Source organism: Meriones unguiculatus, chromosome 6 (assembly GCF_030254825.1).
Source record: "Meriones unguiculatus strain TT.TT164.6M chromosome 6, Bangor_MerUng_6.1, whole genome shotgun sequence".
Lineage (NCBI taxonomy): Eukaryota > Metazoa > Chordata > Mammalia > Rodentia > Muridae > Meriones > Meriones unguiculatus.
Window position 1 is genome coordinate 126,498,126 of NC_083354.1, and position 17,304 is coordinate 126,515,429.

Sequence of the window (17,304 nt, forward strand, 5' to 3'; positions counted from 1 at the left end):
GCTTATGACTATTTAGATTTGTTAATATTTTTGTTATAGTATTATGAAAATGAATAAAGTTCAATTTCCTTTAGTCAAAAGGTATTGGCTTTTATCACTACAAGTAATGAATCAATACAATACTAGTCTCTTAAGTGTTACTTTTGTTAAAAGATTAGAATACAAGGGTAGTGTAATGACCAGGAAGAGAAGGGTGGTGTCATGAACAGCCATTTTGCACACAGACTTAGCAATTTTCTTTGTTTTGTGTGTTTATCTTATGCACATTCCATGAAGGAAAAAAGCTATATTGAAGAAAGTATATTATCTTGTGTTTTATTCATGCAAACTAACTTCTCTCCTGAAATGGATATGTCTTCAAGCTCCACACAATTAAGATTAAAATAATGACTCCACTTTACTATTAATAAATGCAAACACTATGCAAAATAGAACTGCTATATGAATACATTATATCTATTGACATTATTTATGGCTTGTCTTGACAGAACTATTTTTAATGTTTTGATTTATAACAAGTAAGACTGTATAGGCTTAGATGATATCTTAGTTTCATTTAGAAAACTTTAAGTATGTGTCTTCTTAGATGTAATAGCACCATGGTTTATTAGACTTAATTTATTTGACTTTCTGTTATCAGTAGATATTTTACATTTCTAGGTATTGTTATACAATCAGTCTGAAGATTATTATCATAAGAAAAGCTTTTAGATGGGCTTACAATTTCCTTACAGGTGGGTGGAAGTTCTTCCTCTGGTGATGTCTTTTTGCTGTGTTGGATGACATCATTGTTGGCTATTTCTGTGGGCATATATAAAGAATGTAGTTTTAACTACAGACTTAAGATGTATTTGGTATATGAAAACCCTAATAAAGCTCATTAGGAAAATTCTGTCAGTTCTGCCTGAAAGACTTTCACCTTTATTAATCCAGTCAAAACCAAGAGACTAGAACAGAGTGTCCTGGCTCAAATTCTTATCTGAGCTCTTGAGGTCTCTAGACTGGGAAACTCAGAGCCCATCCCTGCCGTTCCTAGTGTTTGTTTCTGAGCGAGTCATGATCATTTAGAGAAACTTCTGTGTGCTCCTCTCTGTGATTCCCTCCTCTGGGTGTCCCTTCCTTCAGGGTGAAGGCGACAGCACACTGCACAGTTGCCCCCATGGCAGGCAAGATATGGAGCTCCCCCAGAGCATGAGGGCCCAGGAGTGTTTTCACTCACTGAATCCTGGGCTAAAAGTTTCTGCCTCCTTGGTTTTTGCTAATCTTCTTACCACTTACAGGGAGTTGCGCCTGTAATTTTGCTTTTTATAAGTTAGCCTTTGCAGCCTCTTTAACCCCAGTGACTTTATGTATTTCCATTTCTCAGTTTTTAATTAAAATATAATTATATAACTTCTCTCCTTCCTTTCCTGTCTCCCCTAGACAAAGAACTACCGGCAGCTAATGACTGCTGAGGGAGGGAGAATTAGCTGCTTCCAGGGACTGGGCCCCTAACTGGTATCCAGGGCACATTCAAGTCACACTGAGCAAGCAAGGTGGATTGTCTTTATATATACATATATATGTAACAATAGAAATCAGAGAAAAAGAGGCCTTCATAGTTTTAATCCTAAACTGACTTCTTGCTTGACCATGCCACGTTCACCTAGAACTATGCGAAAATGAGCAAGGAACAACTTCCAAGCACTAATGCTTGCATCTCATTAGTGAATGTTTGTATGTATAATATTACAATGTAGTAAATATGGCTCACAAATATCTAGCAACTCATGAAAGAATTTAATTATTTTCTTAGGGATGAAAAATTACTAAAAATACTCCTTCAACTCCTTGGATGACTCCTTGGATAGTTTCTAGAAATGGGTCCTTGTCATTTTGTCTGAGGCTCATTTGTATTCCAGTGCTTTAGGTGAGGGAGAAATAATCCCTGGTCATGCCTGAGAGTTTTTCATACTTACATTTGAAAATGATACATTCAAATTCCTATAATAAGAACTTAATTACTATTTTAATTAAAGTTAGGCAGTATAGTCTAACTGTGAAAATAAGTAAAAGTGATTGTAGATTTGGTGAGAAAAGGACAGTTTCTGATGCAATAAATTTAATAAAAATAGATTTTGAAAGTTGATTTGAGGATTAACTAAGGCAGCACAGACTGCAAAGGTGAGAATAATAACACACATTAATACTTTTTGCTGCCGTGTTACAGGAACAGAGCAGAGCCTAACCCATCCACCTTGGATACATTTGTGAGGCATTTTAAAACAAAATTCACACTCACTTTAATCACAGCTCACATACTTTAATCTTTTCATTTTAAGGTAACACAGGGGGTAACTGCAAAGAAAATTGCCATTTACAGATACTATCTTCTAATATCCTGGTTTAATTGGTCTTAGTTCTTGATGAAATTAATGTGATCTACAATCAATGAATAATGGTTTTATCACCAATGATCGTATAGCTGAAGATTTATTTGAAGAGTTTTGCTTTCTTTGTAAATATCTAGTTGAATTTAAGTCAGCAGCATGTCAACCCACTTCTTTAAAAATCATTTTAAGGACCTCTTTGAGAGTTTTCAGATACATATTTTTTAAATGTTTCATTGTAATTGTTTTCTTTCTTTTTAGCAGACATTTTGAAGATCAAAGATGGGTAGAAAAGATTCTTCCACTACAAAACTTCCTGTTGATCAGTACAGAAAACAAATTGGTAAGGAATGAGCTTCTAAAAATGGAAATAAAGAAAAGGACAGTTATGTATTTTGATTGGGAATACATTTTCTGTAATACATACATATATATATATATATATATAAAACTTACAGAAAAATATGAATAAATAAATAAATGCCTTAAAGGATATTAGAAGCAAAAGCATATATAACCATACTTGCTGGCAAAGAAAATACTTCATATATTTGCTTTTACTAGTGCTTTTGTGATTTTATCTATTGTATAAAAATGAAATATTGTTATTTTTAGAAATAGTTGCTGTTTTACAATATTTTATGTACTATCATGTAATAAGTTATTTTTTAATTTAAAATTTTAATTCTATTGCCTCATGATGGTAGTGATTTATATTTTCAGAATACTTCATTAAAATATGCTGAATAAAATAAAATTCCATTTCACATCTTGAACTAAACTTAGAAAGAAGAAAAGAAATTTTCTAGGAGTCCTTGTTAAGTGCAGACTTAACAAGGGACAGGATTTGGGGATTAAGATCCCATGCATATCCTCAGATACTAGAATAGAGACATCTAGAGAGAGAATAACACCAACAGAACAGGAAGCAGCCTGCTCAAAATGCAGGCTTCCTGTTTAAATGGACATGAAATGTTTACTTATAGAATACTCATGCACTATGTAAAACAGAAGGAAAACCCTGAGATTTTTGAGAAATTGTAGCCTAGGGACACATTTTTTTTTTAACCAACTATTTTTTTATTCTTTATTAATTATACTTTATTCACTTTGTATCACCCCTGTGGTTCCCTCTCTCCTCCCATCCCAATCCCTCCCTTCCTCCACCCTCTGCATGCATGCCCCTCCCCAAGTCCACTGATAGGGGAGGTCTTCTTTTCCTTCCTTCTGATCCTAGTCAATTAGGTATCATCAGGAGTGGCTGCATTGTCTTCTTCTGTGGCCTGGTAATGCTGCTTCCCCCTCAGGGGGAGGTAATTAAAGAGCAGGCCAATCAGTTCATGTCAGATTTGAAGAGGACAGGAACTCCACAAGGAGAGCAACAGAACCAAAATATCTGAGCAGAGGGGTCTTTCTTGAGATTGATACTCCAACTAAGGACTATGCATGGAGATAACCTAAGACCCCAAGGCTAGCACAGAGCTAGCCCATGGAATAGGTACACATTTTTTTAAAAAGAGTAATAAAATAGACATCAGAAGCTAAACAACAACTTCCCCTTCTCAACATAACACTTTCTTCCACCTTTCTCTACCTCTACCCATGATATCTTAAACAAAAAATAATTAATTAATAAAATCTCATTTGTAATTGAAGAATAAAAAATTTCAACTGAATTAAGATAAATAAGTAAAATAACTGTTACAAGATAATATACATTTATTTTATAATATTCCCAAAGTATGCACTCTAAAAATTAAAAATACAAAAAAATAATAAGTTAAAAAAAAACAAAAATAAGAATTCATAGGCCAGCCAACATCAAACTAAATAGAGAGAAACTTAAATTTATCCCGCTGAAATCAGGGACAAGGCAAGGCTGCCAACTCTCTCCATGTCTTTTCTACATAGTACTTGAAGTCCTAGCTAGAGCAATTAAAAAAACTAAAGGATTGGGGAGGATCTCCTCCCCTTTCAACTGACCCTGTTTTATCAGGTATCTCCAGGTCTTCCCCAATCAGTGGACTTGGAAAGGGGCAGGGAGGAGATGAGTGAGGGAGGGAGCAGGATACACGTGGGATACAGAGTTAATAAAATGTAACTAATAACAAAAAAATAAAATTAAATTAAAAAGAAAACTAAAGGAGATTAAGGGAATACACATTTGGAAGTAAGAATTCAAAGTATCACTATTTGCAGATGATCTGATAGTATACGTGAGTGACCCCAAAAATTCTACCAGAAAACTCCTCCAGCTGATAAATTTTGTATTCAGCAAAGTGGCTGGATACAAAATGAACTCAAAACAACAACAATAACAACAACAACAACAACCCAGTACTCCTCCTGTATGCAAAAGACAAAAGGACTGAGAAAGAAATTAGAGAAACAATATTCTTTACAATAGCCACTAATTACATAAGTGTGACTCTAACCAAGCATGTGAAAGACCTGTATGAAAAAACTTGAAGCCTCTGAAGAAAGAAGCTGAAGAAGATATCAGAAGATGGAAAGATATCTCATGCTCATGGATTGGTAGGATTAACATAGTGAAAATGGCCATCCAATCAGAAGCAATCTGCAGATTCGATGTAATTCCCATAAAATAACAAGTTGAAAGAACAATTTTCAACTTCATATGGAAAAACAAAATACCTATAATTGCCTAAACAATACTGTACAACAACAGATCGTCTGGAGGTATCTCCATCCCTGATCTCAAGCTGTACTATAGAGCAAACAGTAATAAAATCTACATGCTTACTGGCATAGAAACCTAAAGGTGGATCAATGGAATTGAATCAAAGATCCAGAAATAAGCTCACACACCAATGGATACATAATCTTGGACAGAGATGCCAAAACCATACAATGGAAAAAAGCAGCATCTTCAACAAATGGTGCTGCTCCAACTGGATGTCTACATGTAGAAAAATGCAAATAGATCCATACTTATCACCCTGCACAAAAATAAAGTCTATGTGGATCAAAGACCCCAACATAAACTAGACACACTAAATCTAGTAGAAGAAGTGGGAAAGAGCCTTGAACTCATTGGCACAGGAGACAACTTCCTGAAAAGAACACCAACAGCATGGGCTCTAAGATCAACAATCAATAAATGGGACGTCATGAAACTGAAAATCTTCTGTAAAGCAAAGGACACTGTCGTCAGAACAAAAGGACAGCCTACAGATTGGGAAAAGATCTTCACCAACCCTATATCTGACATAGGGCTAATACACAAAATATATAAAAAGCTTAAGAAGTTAAACAGCAACAAATCAAGTAATCTGATTAAAAATGGGATACAGAGCTAAACAGAGAATTCTCAACAGAAGAATATTGAATGACAGAGAAATACTTTTTAAAAAATGCTGACCCTCCCTAGTCATCAGAGAGATGCAAATCAAAACAACCCTGAGATTTCACCTTATACCCATCAGAATAGCTAAAATAAAATATTCAAGTGACAACACATGCTGGAGAGGATGTAGAGAAAGGGGAGCCCTCCTCCATTGTTGGTGGGAATGCAAACTTGTACAATCACTTTGGAAATCAATCTGGTGCTTTCCCAGAAAATTAGGAATAGTGCTACCTCAAGATCCAGCTATACCATTCCTAGGCATATATCCAAAAGATGTTCACATACACAACAAGAACATTTGCTCAACCCTGTTCATAGCAGCTCTATTTGTAATAGACAGAAGCTGGAAACAACTTAGATGTCCCTCAATGGAGGAATGGATTCAGAAATTATGGTATATTTACACAATGGAATACTACTAAAAACAAGAAAATCATGAAATTTGCAGGTAAACGGTGAGAACTAGAAAAGATCATCTTCAGTGAGGTGACCCAGAAGCAGAAAGACACACATAGTATGTACTCACTTATAAGTGGATATTAACCATTTAATACAGGATAAACATACAAAAATCTATACTCTTAAAAAAGCTAAACGATAAGATCCTAGGGAAGATGCTCAATCCTCATTCAGAAGGACAGATGCAATAGACATTGGAAGCAAAAGACAGGGAACAGGACAGGAGCCTACCACAGAGGGCCGATGAAAGACTCTACTTATCAAGATATCAAAGCAGAAGCTGAGACTCATAGCCAAACTTTGGATAGAGGGAATGGAATTTTATGAAAGAAAGGGGAGGTACAAAGAGTGGAGATAGAAAGACTTGGAGGGGATAGGAGCTCCAAAAGGAGACCAACAAAGCCAAAAAGCCTGAGCCCTGGGTGCCCTGCAGAGACTGATACCCCCACCAAGAACAATGCATGGAGAGGACCTAAAACCCAGGCTCAGATATAGCTCATAGACTCAGTATCTAACTGGGGTCTCTAGTAAGAGGAGCAGGGACTTTCTGTGGCATGAAGTCAGTGACAAGCTCTTGCCAAGCCACAGAAGAAGACAATGCAACCAGTCCTGATGAGACCTGATAGGCTAGGGTCAGATGGAAAGGGAGAAGGACCAAAGCTATCAGTGGACTAGGGGAGGGGCACAGGGGGAGAAGAGGAGGGAGGTTGAAATTGTTAGGAAATGAGGGAGGGAGCACAGCCAGCATACAAATTGCATAAATTGTAATAAATGATAATAATAAAATGTTAAATTAAGAATGTATAGGCCAATGAATAAAGTTTTGTATTTTGTATTGTGTATTACTATATATAAAATATATATATACACACACACATACACATATCTTTATAAACTTAGGTATTGCAAAACCAATTAAAATATACATCATTCCACATAATTGTGTCTTTTGTGTAGGCCATATCCACCTAAAATCTACTCATGGATTTTCTATTGAACATGATACAATATTATTATTTTTTTATGGTAATGACATTATTTTATTTTTGTTGACAGTGTCCACATTAAGTTATTTAATGTGTCCTTTTTCTTTCTTTTCTTAAAATTTATATTTTTACTAATTATACTTTATTTACTTTGTATCCCCCCTGTAGTTCCCTCTCTCCTCTCCTCCCAAACCCTCCCTTCCTCCCTCCTTCTCCATGCATGCCCCTCCCCAAGTCCACTGGTAGGGGAGGTCTTCTTCTCCTTCCTTCTGGTCCTAGTCTTTTAGGTCTCATTAGGAGTGGCTGCATTGTCTTCCTCTGTGGCCTGGTAAGGCTGCTCCCCCTTCAGGGAGAGGTGATCAAAGAGCAGGCCACTGAGTTCATGTCACAGACAGTCTCTGTTCCCATTACTATGGAACCCACTTTGAGACTGAACTGTCATGGGCTACATCTGTGCAGGGGTTCTAGGTTATCTCCATGCATGCTACTTGGTTGGAGTATCAGTCTCAGGGAAGGCCCCTCTGTTCAGATTTTTTTGGTTCTGTTGCTCTCTTTTGTGGGGCTTCTGTCCTCTCCAGAGGGCAGAATGCAGGGAATCTTATGAAAGACACAATATTATTAAGTGTTAGATCTGTAGATTCTTTAGCTTTACACTCTTTGACATACATATCCTTACCCTGTCCTTCAACTTGGGTAACAACCAAAGATATCCATTACTTCTTTTATTTACTCTTTCGGGTGGTGGGATTATAATGTAATCACGTAATTTCTTCCTTCCATTTGCCCCCTCCAAGGTTTTCCATATATCCCCCCTTGCTCTATTTAAAATTCCTGGCATCTTTTTCCCCATTATTGTTATATATGTATTACTTCTTAATTTAGTTGACTCAAGTTATCAGATCAGGCTGTAGACAGACAAAGTTAAATTCTTTGGCAGAAAGCAAATTGAATAGCCTCTATCTTATTTCAGGTAGATTATTTGTTGATGAACTTCATGGTTTGGACCTCCACTCTTCACATTTCTCTCACCATTCTGGTCTTCTGAGCCATCCCCCAAGAATTGTCAGTTAAGCTCTACTACCACAGTGGCTTAACAGATCTGCTCACTGCATATCCAAAGTCTTTCACATCCCTTCCACAAAGTGGTTCCAAAGGACCCCAAAACAAATGATGAGGTGCCTCATAGGCATAACCCCTCTCCTGGTACCAATTTTCTGTTAGCTCCTCTCATCATTATAGTGACAAAGTACCTGACAAAAGCAACTTAAGGAATGAAGGATTTATTTCGAGTCACCATTAAAAGGGCATAGTCCCCCACATAGGGAAGGTATTTTGGTAGGCTGTGGAGTAGCTGGTCACATTACACCCATAGTCAGGAAGCAGAGAGAAATGAATATTGTTTAATTCAGCTACAGATGCCAGCCAGTGGCACTTGGCTACACAGTTCATTGTAGGTATCCCCTCTTCAGTTAAACCTTGTGGAAACATGTTCACAGACACACCCAGATGTATGTTTTCATAGTAATTTCAAATTTAGATAAATTGACAATTTAAATTAACCACAACAGCTGGAATTAATACAGTTTGGTCAATGTAAATGATATTTTGAATGTAGTATCAAATTTAGCCTTCTACTCATTTGTAGATTATTTTAGAAACTCTGATAAATATGAGGTAATTTTCATTTTGTGACATCTTTCGTTCAGCTTTGGAATATAAGTTAAACTGGCTAAACGTGAAACGTTCTGTCTACTATATTTTGGAAGGATATTCTTTTCTAAGTGTCTGGAAGAATTCATCTCTACAGGCATCTGGTACTGGGATGCTTATAGTCAGAAAATTTCTGATTACTGATTCAGTATCTTTATTTGTTATTTGTCTCTTTAGGTTTTCTATTTATATTTGATTCCTTCTTGGTACTACAAGTTAAAAATGTTTCTAGGAATATATCCATGTTTATATAAATATTACCATTTCTTCTAGTTATTCAGTTTGTTGGCATATAATTATCCGTAATAGCCTGTTATGTTCATGCTTGAGTTTATTTTCTTGAATTTCTCCTCCCTCTTCTCTTCATTTTGGTTTTTGTTTACTCTCCTTAGCTTGAAAAATCCCTGCTTACTTTTGTTGATCTTTTTCCTATTGCAATTTAGTTTATATTTTATGAGCTTAATATCTAGTATTTATTATTTCATTCTCTCTATTAATATTGCACTTAATTTATTGTTTTTATAGTTCCTGAGCTATTTTGTGTTGCTTAGTTGTGATGATACTTTTTGATGCAGGTAGTTTTTTTTTTCTTTTTTTAAGTTTTTATTTATTTATTTAATTTGCAGTAGTTATTACTGGAAATTTAAACTTCATTCCATACTATGTCAACCATTTTCTGCTGCTTTATCAAAACTAAAATAAACCCAATAGTGTTTAGAAAAGAAAGGTTCAGGAGACTGTGAGCTGGTTGACATGTTGCGTGTGCCTCCTTTTCTGTTTCTCTATCAGATATTACATGGAAACAGAGGAACCCTAAGTTTCCCCACCCTGTGTTTCTTCCCTTACAGTCACCAGATCCACTTGAATGTCCCATCCTGATGATCCCGTATATCCCTAATTACCTCCAAATATAAGCAACATTGGGGTTGTGAATTATATTTCAGCATGAATTTTGAAAAGGATATTCAAACTGTAGCATCTACTTGTGCTGCATGCAATTAATTTGTCCATTTTCATGTCATAAAATATTTTTTCAGCAGTGATTGGTGGAGAGGTAGTTATTTTCTTTCACATCATATATGTAAATTTTTCCATTTGATTTATGTTATTGATGTGTAATTTCCATTGAATAAAGAAGATATTTTGAGTGACGTTAGTTTTCTTTCTTATGTTTGTAAAAATTTGTTTTGTGTTCTAGTATGTTATACATCCTGGAGAATGTTAGCATGCCCTCAAAAAATGTGTAATCTGTCACCACAGGATTGAATACTCTATGTTAATCTATGGGGTGCAGTATATAAATCTACTATTGCCATCTTGGTGATCTGTCTATAAATGAAGCTTCACGCTATCAGTATATTATTTTCTTTCATAATCTATTTGTTTATCATCTATTTATCAAACTATCTAGCTGTTTAGCTACTTATCATCTATCAAACTATTTCTACCTATATATCTATTTCACAATACATACATATGCCTATATGTGTATATGTTTATGTATTTTATGTATATACTTTGAATTTAATACATACAAAATGTGCTTCATGAACCATGGGTTTCAAAGTAGATGGAATCATCTAAACTCAGAATAAAAAAAGGCTCTGACCTTAACATGACTACTGTTTGTTTGTCCTCATTCTTTTTTTAAACAATAAAGTTTATGTAGGCGTTGTACTATATTAGAGACTGTAAGAAACGTAGAGATATTTTGAGGTTTACAGGGTAGGTCTGTACTAACAGCATGTGTAGACAGCATCTGAGTCTTCCTGGTTGTGAGCAGCTACTAATTCTTTCTGGAATCATCCCCTGATCATAGTTTTTATAAAGTTTATTTTTGTCCAGTTTGAACCTGGTCATTCCTGTGCTTGCTCTCTGGCTGGCTCTAGTGCTCTCTCTACAGTTACTGCTCTGTCTGTCTCTGTTTCTGTCTGTCTGTCTCTCCCTCCTTCCTTCTCTCTGTCCCTCCTTTTCCTTCTTCAATATCTTTTGTTTCTGTAATGACACAGTCAATGTATCATTAAATCTAAAATGACTCTCATCTTGAAGGAATTTAATTGTGTCTTTTAAAATTCCACTCAGCTATTTGTTTCTTTATTGGAGCATTTAATCCATTTACATTTAAAATAATTGTCAATAGAACAGGAATTACTTTTGCCATTTTGTCGTTTTCTATTTTTTTATTTTTCCTTCCTTGCTGCTGCTTTGCAATTTGATGATTTTTAATGCTATAAATTCGTTATCGTTTCTGTATCTACTATTGATGTTTGTTTCTCATTGCCCAGAAGGTTACATGAAACATAATAGTCTTGCTAACGCTGGTAACAACTTAAATTGCACAAAAGCTGTGAAGAGTGTTTGCTATGCTATCAGGTTTTGATAGACACTTTCTTCTGTGTAGTCAATCTTGCTAACATCATCTCTGGCATTAAAAAAATAACTACTACCTTATATGTAGATATAGCACTACTTATGCTAATTATGATTTTTCAGATCTATTTTGTATGTTATATATATAGTGAAATGTGACTGTTCAAAAAATAAAAATTAAGATGTCCTAAGATGATGATGTTTCCTATCTTCACAATTTTGTTCCTTAACATTTGAAAGCTAATGTTTATTTTATTATTTCTTTCTTTTATAATGAGTTAGAAAAGTATTCAAAAGGGTTTTTGGTTTGTTTGTATTCTGAGCCATTTTTAAGTAGTAATATTTTAAAGTAGTGTTGTTAATTCCTTTCTAGCTTTTACTTAATTCTCAAGTATGGTTTTCATTTTTCATTATTACCTGAAACTTTAAGATTTTGATTTTTTGTATATGTATTCCTCAAAATCTTTATTTTTGGACAAACAAATTTAAATTATAACATTAAGGTAAATGAAAGTTCTTTATTTCTCAAGCTTCATTTTATATTTATTTAAATTTAATTTTCTTTACTAGTTTGCATGCTTTTCTACATCTCTGAAATATTTGGACTGCATTCTTTGATTCATAAGTATTTAAAAACTAAAAATTTCTTTCTTTCTTTTGTCATTTTTTTTAAATTTATTTTTTTATTTATTACACTTTATTCACTTTGTATCTCAGATGTAGCCCAACTCCCTCATCTCCTCCCAATCACATCCTCCCTCTTTTCATCCCACACCCCTCCCCTAGTCCACTAATATTGGAGGTCTTCCTCCCCTTGCCTCTAACCCTAGACTATCAGGTCTCATCAGGATTGGCTTCATTTTCTTCCTCTGTGGCCTGGTAAGGCTGCCCCCCGCCCCCTCAGGGGGTGGTGATCAAAGAGCCAGTCACTGAGTTCATGTCAGAGACATTCCCTGTTCCCCTTACTAGGGAACCCACTTGGATACTGAGCTGCCATGGGCTACATGTGAGCAGGGGTTATCTCCCCCTTGGTTGGAGTATCAGTCTCAAAAGACACATCAGGGTCAAGAATTTTTGGTTCTGTTGCTCTAGGTCAACTCCTGTCTACTCCAGGTCTTTCTATCTCCCTCTTCTCTCATAAGACTCCCTGCACTCTGCCCAAAGTTTGGTTCTGAATCTCAGCTTTGATACCCTGCTGCATAGAGTCTTTCTTTTGGGGGAGTTTTCTTCATTCCCTGTTTTTTCTGTCATATTGAATTTACTAAAACATAATGATTATCAACTTTTTTATTATATTGAGTGTTCTATTTCTCAATTGTAGTAATTATTTGTTGTATTGGAAGTTTTGGTTTTCCTAAAAGCTCAGTTATATAAATGTGCCACATTCTCTGTATACTTTCCTCCATGAGGGACAGCTAGGTTGTTTTTAGATTCTGGCTATTACAAATAAAGCTGCTATGAGCATATCTGAGCAAATGTCCTTATTGAATAGTGTGGCATCTTTTGGGTATATGCCTAGAAGTGGTATACCTGGATATTGAGGTAGTGATAATCCCAACTTTCTGAGAAAGCTTGATTTCCAAAGTGGTTGTACATGTTTGCACACCTACCAGCAATGGAGGAGGGTTCACCTTTCTCCACATCCTCTCCAGCATGTGTTGTGACTTGAGCTTTTTATCTTAGCCATTCTGATGGATGTAAGATTGAATCTCAAATCGTTTGGATTTGCATTTTCCTGATGACTAAAGATGTTGAACATTTCTTTTTTTAATATTTTTTTACTTTAATTTTTATTAATTACACTTTATTCACTTTGCATCCCCCTGTAGCCCCTTCCCTCCTTCCCTCCCAATCATACCCGCCCTCCCACATGCCCCTCTCCAAATCCACTGATAGGTGAGGACTTCCTCTCCTTCCTTCTGATCCTACTCTATCATGTCTGATCAGGAGTGGCTGCATTGTCATCTTTTGTGGCCTGGTAAGGCTGCTCCTTCCTTAGGGGGAAGTGGTCAAAGAGCAGGCCAATCAGTTCATGTCAGAGACAGTCCCTGCTCTCATTATTAGGGAACCCGTTTGAACACTGAGCTGTCATGGGCTACATCTGTACAGGGGTCTTAGGTTATCTCCATGCATGGTCCTTGGTTGGAGTATCAGTCTCTGGTATGACCCCTGGAAACCTCAGGAAGAGGTTTCCTACTTCTTTCATAAGATTCCCTGCACTCTGCCCAAAGGTTGGCCATAAGGCCCAGCATCTGCTTTGATATCCTGCAGGGTAGAGTCTGTCAGAGGCCCTCTGTGGCAGCCTCCTGTCCTGTTCCCTGTTTTCTCCTTCTTCTGATGTCCATCCTCTTTGTCTTTCTGAATGGGGATTGAGCATTTTACCCAGAGTCCTCCTTCTTGATTAGTTTCTTTAGGTGTACAGATTTTATTATGTTTATTCTATATTATGTGTCTAATATCCACTTATGAGTGAGTATATACTGTGTGTGTATTTCTGCCTCTGGGTTACCTCACTCAGGATGATCTTTTCTGTTTCCCACCATTTACCTGCAAATTTTATGATTTCCTTGTTTTTTATTGTTGAGTAATATTCCATTGTGTAGATGTACCTTTACTTCTGTATCCATTCCTCAATTGAGGGGCATTTGGGTTGTTTCCAGCTTGCCAGGCCACATCACCAGGGGTGAGTACTCAAAGAGCAATCAACCGAGTTCATGATAGAGGCAGCCCCTGCTCCCTTACTCAAAGATGATCCACGTGGAGACTGAGCTGCCAATCAGCCACATGTGAGCAGGGGGTCTAGGTCCTCTCCATGCATGGTTCTCCATTGGTGCATCAGTCTCTGCAGGAGCCCCTGGGCTAAGATCCTTTAGTTTTGTTGGTCTCCTTGTGAGGTTCCGGTACTCTCCATGTCCATCTATTCCCACCCCTCTCTTTTACCATATGACTCCCTGTGCTCTGCCCAAAGTTTGGCCCTGAGTCTCAGTTTCTGCTTTGATCCTCTGTTTGGTGGAGTGTTTCAGAGGACCCTCTATAGTAGACTCTCATCCTGTTTCCTCTCTTCCACTGCTTTTGGTGTCTATCCTATTTGCCATTCTGAATGAGATTTAAGCATCTTCCCTAGGGTCCTCCTTAGTGCTTACCTCCTTTAGGTCTGTAGATGGCTATCCTATATTATACAACCAATATCTGCATATAAGTGATTGTATATCATGTGTTTCTTTCTGTTTCTATGTTAGTTCACTCAGGATTATCTCTTCTAGCTCTATCCATTTGCCTGCAAATTTCACGATTTCCTTGTTTTTAATTTGCTGAGTAGTATTCCGTTGCGTAGATGTACAACTATTTCTGTATCCATTCCTCCATTGAGGGACATCTAGGTTGTCCATCCAGATTCTGGCTGTTACAAATAAAGCTTCTATGAACATACTTGATTAAATGTCCTTATTTTAAGTGTTTCTTTGCCATTTGATATTCCTCTGTTGAGAATTCTCTGCTTAGCTCTGTATCCTGATTTTAAATGAATTATTTTATTTGTTTGTGTTTAATTTCTTGATTCTTTCTATATATTGGGCAGTAGCCCTCTTTTAGATCTAGGGTTGGTAAAGATCTTTTCCCAGTCTATAAGCTGTCATTTTGTTCTATTGACAGTGTCCTTTGCTTTACAGAAGATTTTCAGTTTCATGAGGTCCCATTTATTGATTGTTGATCTTAGAGCCCATGTTGTTGTTCTTTTCAGGAAGTTGTCTCCTGTGCCAATGAATTCAAGGCTCTTCTCCACTTTTTCTTCTAGATTTAATGTGTCTGATTTTATGTTGATTTTTTTGATCCATTTGGACTTTAATTTTGTTTAGGGTGATACATATGAACCTATCTGCATTTTCAGTCATGTAGGCATCCAGTTGGAGCAGAACCATTTGTTGAAGATGCTAATTTTTTTCCACTTGATGGTTTTGGTTCCTTTGCCAAAAATTAAGTGTCCATAGGTGTGTGTGTTTATTTCTGGGTCTTTGATTCAATTCCATTTTATCCACCAATCTGTTTCTATGCCAGTAACATGCAGGGATTTTTGTTTGTTTGTTTGTTTTGTTTGTTTGTTTTTTATTACTGTTGCTCTATAAGACAGCTTGAGATGATGGATTGAGATACCTACAGAATATCTATTATTTTACAGGATTATTCTAGCTATTCTGGGTTTTTTGTTGTTTCATATGAAATTGAGAATTGTTCTTTCAAGGTATGTAAAAAATTGTGTTTGTATTTTGATGGGAGTTGCATTGAATTATAGATTGCTTTTGGTAGGATGGCCATTTTTACTTTGTTAATCCTACCAATCCATGAGCATGGTGGACCTTTCCATCTTCTGATATCTTTTTCAGTTTCTTTCTTCAGAGACTTGAAGTTTTTTTTCATACAAGTTTTTCACTTCCTTGGTTAGAATCACACCAAGATACTTTATGTTTTTGTAGCTATTGTGAAGGGTGTGGTTTTCCCAATTTTTTTCTCAGCTTACTTTTCTTTTGTATACAAGAGGGCTACTGATCTTTTAGGGGGGTTAATATTGTATCCAGCTACTTTGCTGAAGGTGTTTATCAGTTGTACGAGTTTCCTGTTAGAATTTTTTTGGGTAGTAAGGAGTTCTACTTATTTGTAGATGCTGAAGAGATGTGGAGGGAGTGGACAGCCTTGCCTTGTCCCTGATTTCAGTGGAATTGATTTAAGTTTCTCTCTGTTTAGTTTGATGTTGGCTATAGGCTTGCTGTATATTGCCTTTACTCTGTCTACATATATGCTTTGTATCCTTTATGTCTCCAAGTCTTTAAACGTGAATGGCTATTGGATTTTGTCAAATGTTTTTTCAGCATCTAAGAAGGTGATCATGTGTTTTGTTTTGTTTTGTTTTTTTCTTACAATTTGCTTATATGGTGGATTACATTGATGGATTTCCATATATTAAACCACCCCTGGATACCTGGGATGAAGCCTACTTGGTCATGGTTGATGATATTTTTGAAGTGTTCTTGGATTCGGTTTGTGAATATTTTATTGAGTATTTTTCCATCAATGTTCATAAGGAAAAATGTTCTGAAGTTTTCTTTTTTGTTGGGTCTTTTTGTGGTGTAAGTATCAATGTGACTGTGGCCTCATAAAATGAGTTTGGTGATGTTTTTCTGAGAATTCGTATTAGCTCTTCTTTGAAAGTCTGGTAGAATTCTCCACTGAAACCATCTGTCCCTGGGCTTTTCTGGATGGGAGACTTTTAATGAATGCTTCTATTTCCTGTGGGGACATAAGAGTATTAAATTTGTTTACCTGACCTTGATTCAACTTTGGTAAGTGGAATCTATCAAGAAAATTGTCCATTTTATTTAGGTTTTCAAATTTTGTGATGTATAGACTTTTGAAGTAAGACCTAATGATTCTTTGGATTTCCTTAGTGTCTGCAGTTATGTCTCCCTTTACATTTCTGATTTTGTTGATTTGGATGGTGTCTCTCTGCCTTTTATTTAGTTTGGCTAAGGGTTTGTCTATCTTATTGATTTTCTCAAAGATCTAGCTCTTGGTTTCGTTGGTGTTTTGAATTGTTTTTTTTTTTTTTTTTACCCTCATTTATTGATTTCAGGCCTGAGTTTGATTATTTCTAGCTGTCTACCCCTCTTAGGTGTGTCTGCTTCTTTGTTCTTTAGGGCTTTCAGGTGTGCTGTTAAGTTGATTATATGAGATGTCTTCAATTTCTTTGTGAAAGCACTTAGTGCTATGATATTTCCTCCTAGCACTGCTTTCAATATGTCCTGTTACATGTACCTATGTATATGTATATGTGTATATGTTTTTAAATATAACCTGCTCAGTCTGTGTAATGTTACTTATTTGTATGTTCTCAGAGATGAGCATTGGCTTTGGACAACCAATTGGTATTTTCTTTTCCTGGAGAAGATTATTTTTCTTTTTCTTAGCACTTCTCAGTTGCCTGCAGCTCTTTGTGAAGGGTTGAGGTCTCCTGGACTTTTCTCTTTCACTTTTGAAAGTCTGTTGATCTTGT

At 36.1% G+C, this 17,304-nt stretch overlaps 1 protein-coding gene across 4 annotated transcripts in view; it reads left to right on the forward strand.

Moving 5' to 3' along the window:
• The window catches only part of Triqk (triple QxxK/R motif containing), a 78,868-nt gene that overhangs the window by 43,116 nt on the left and 18,448 nt on the right, over positions 1 to 17,304 (forward strand). For 2 of the 4 annotated variants that reach the window (XM_060386006.1, XM_060386008.1), the window contains one exon: positions 2,631 to 2,712. In XM_060386006.1, coding sequence (XP_060241989.1) covers positions 2,652 to 2,712 — 61 coding nt within the window. In that variant the 5' untranslated portion in view covers positions 2,631 to 2,651. The remainder of the gene's footprint in view (positions 1 to 2,630; positions 2,713 to 17,304) is intronic. The other 2 variants (XM_060386007.1, XM_060386009.1) reach the window with 1 other exon arrangement.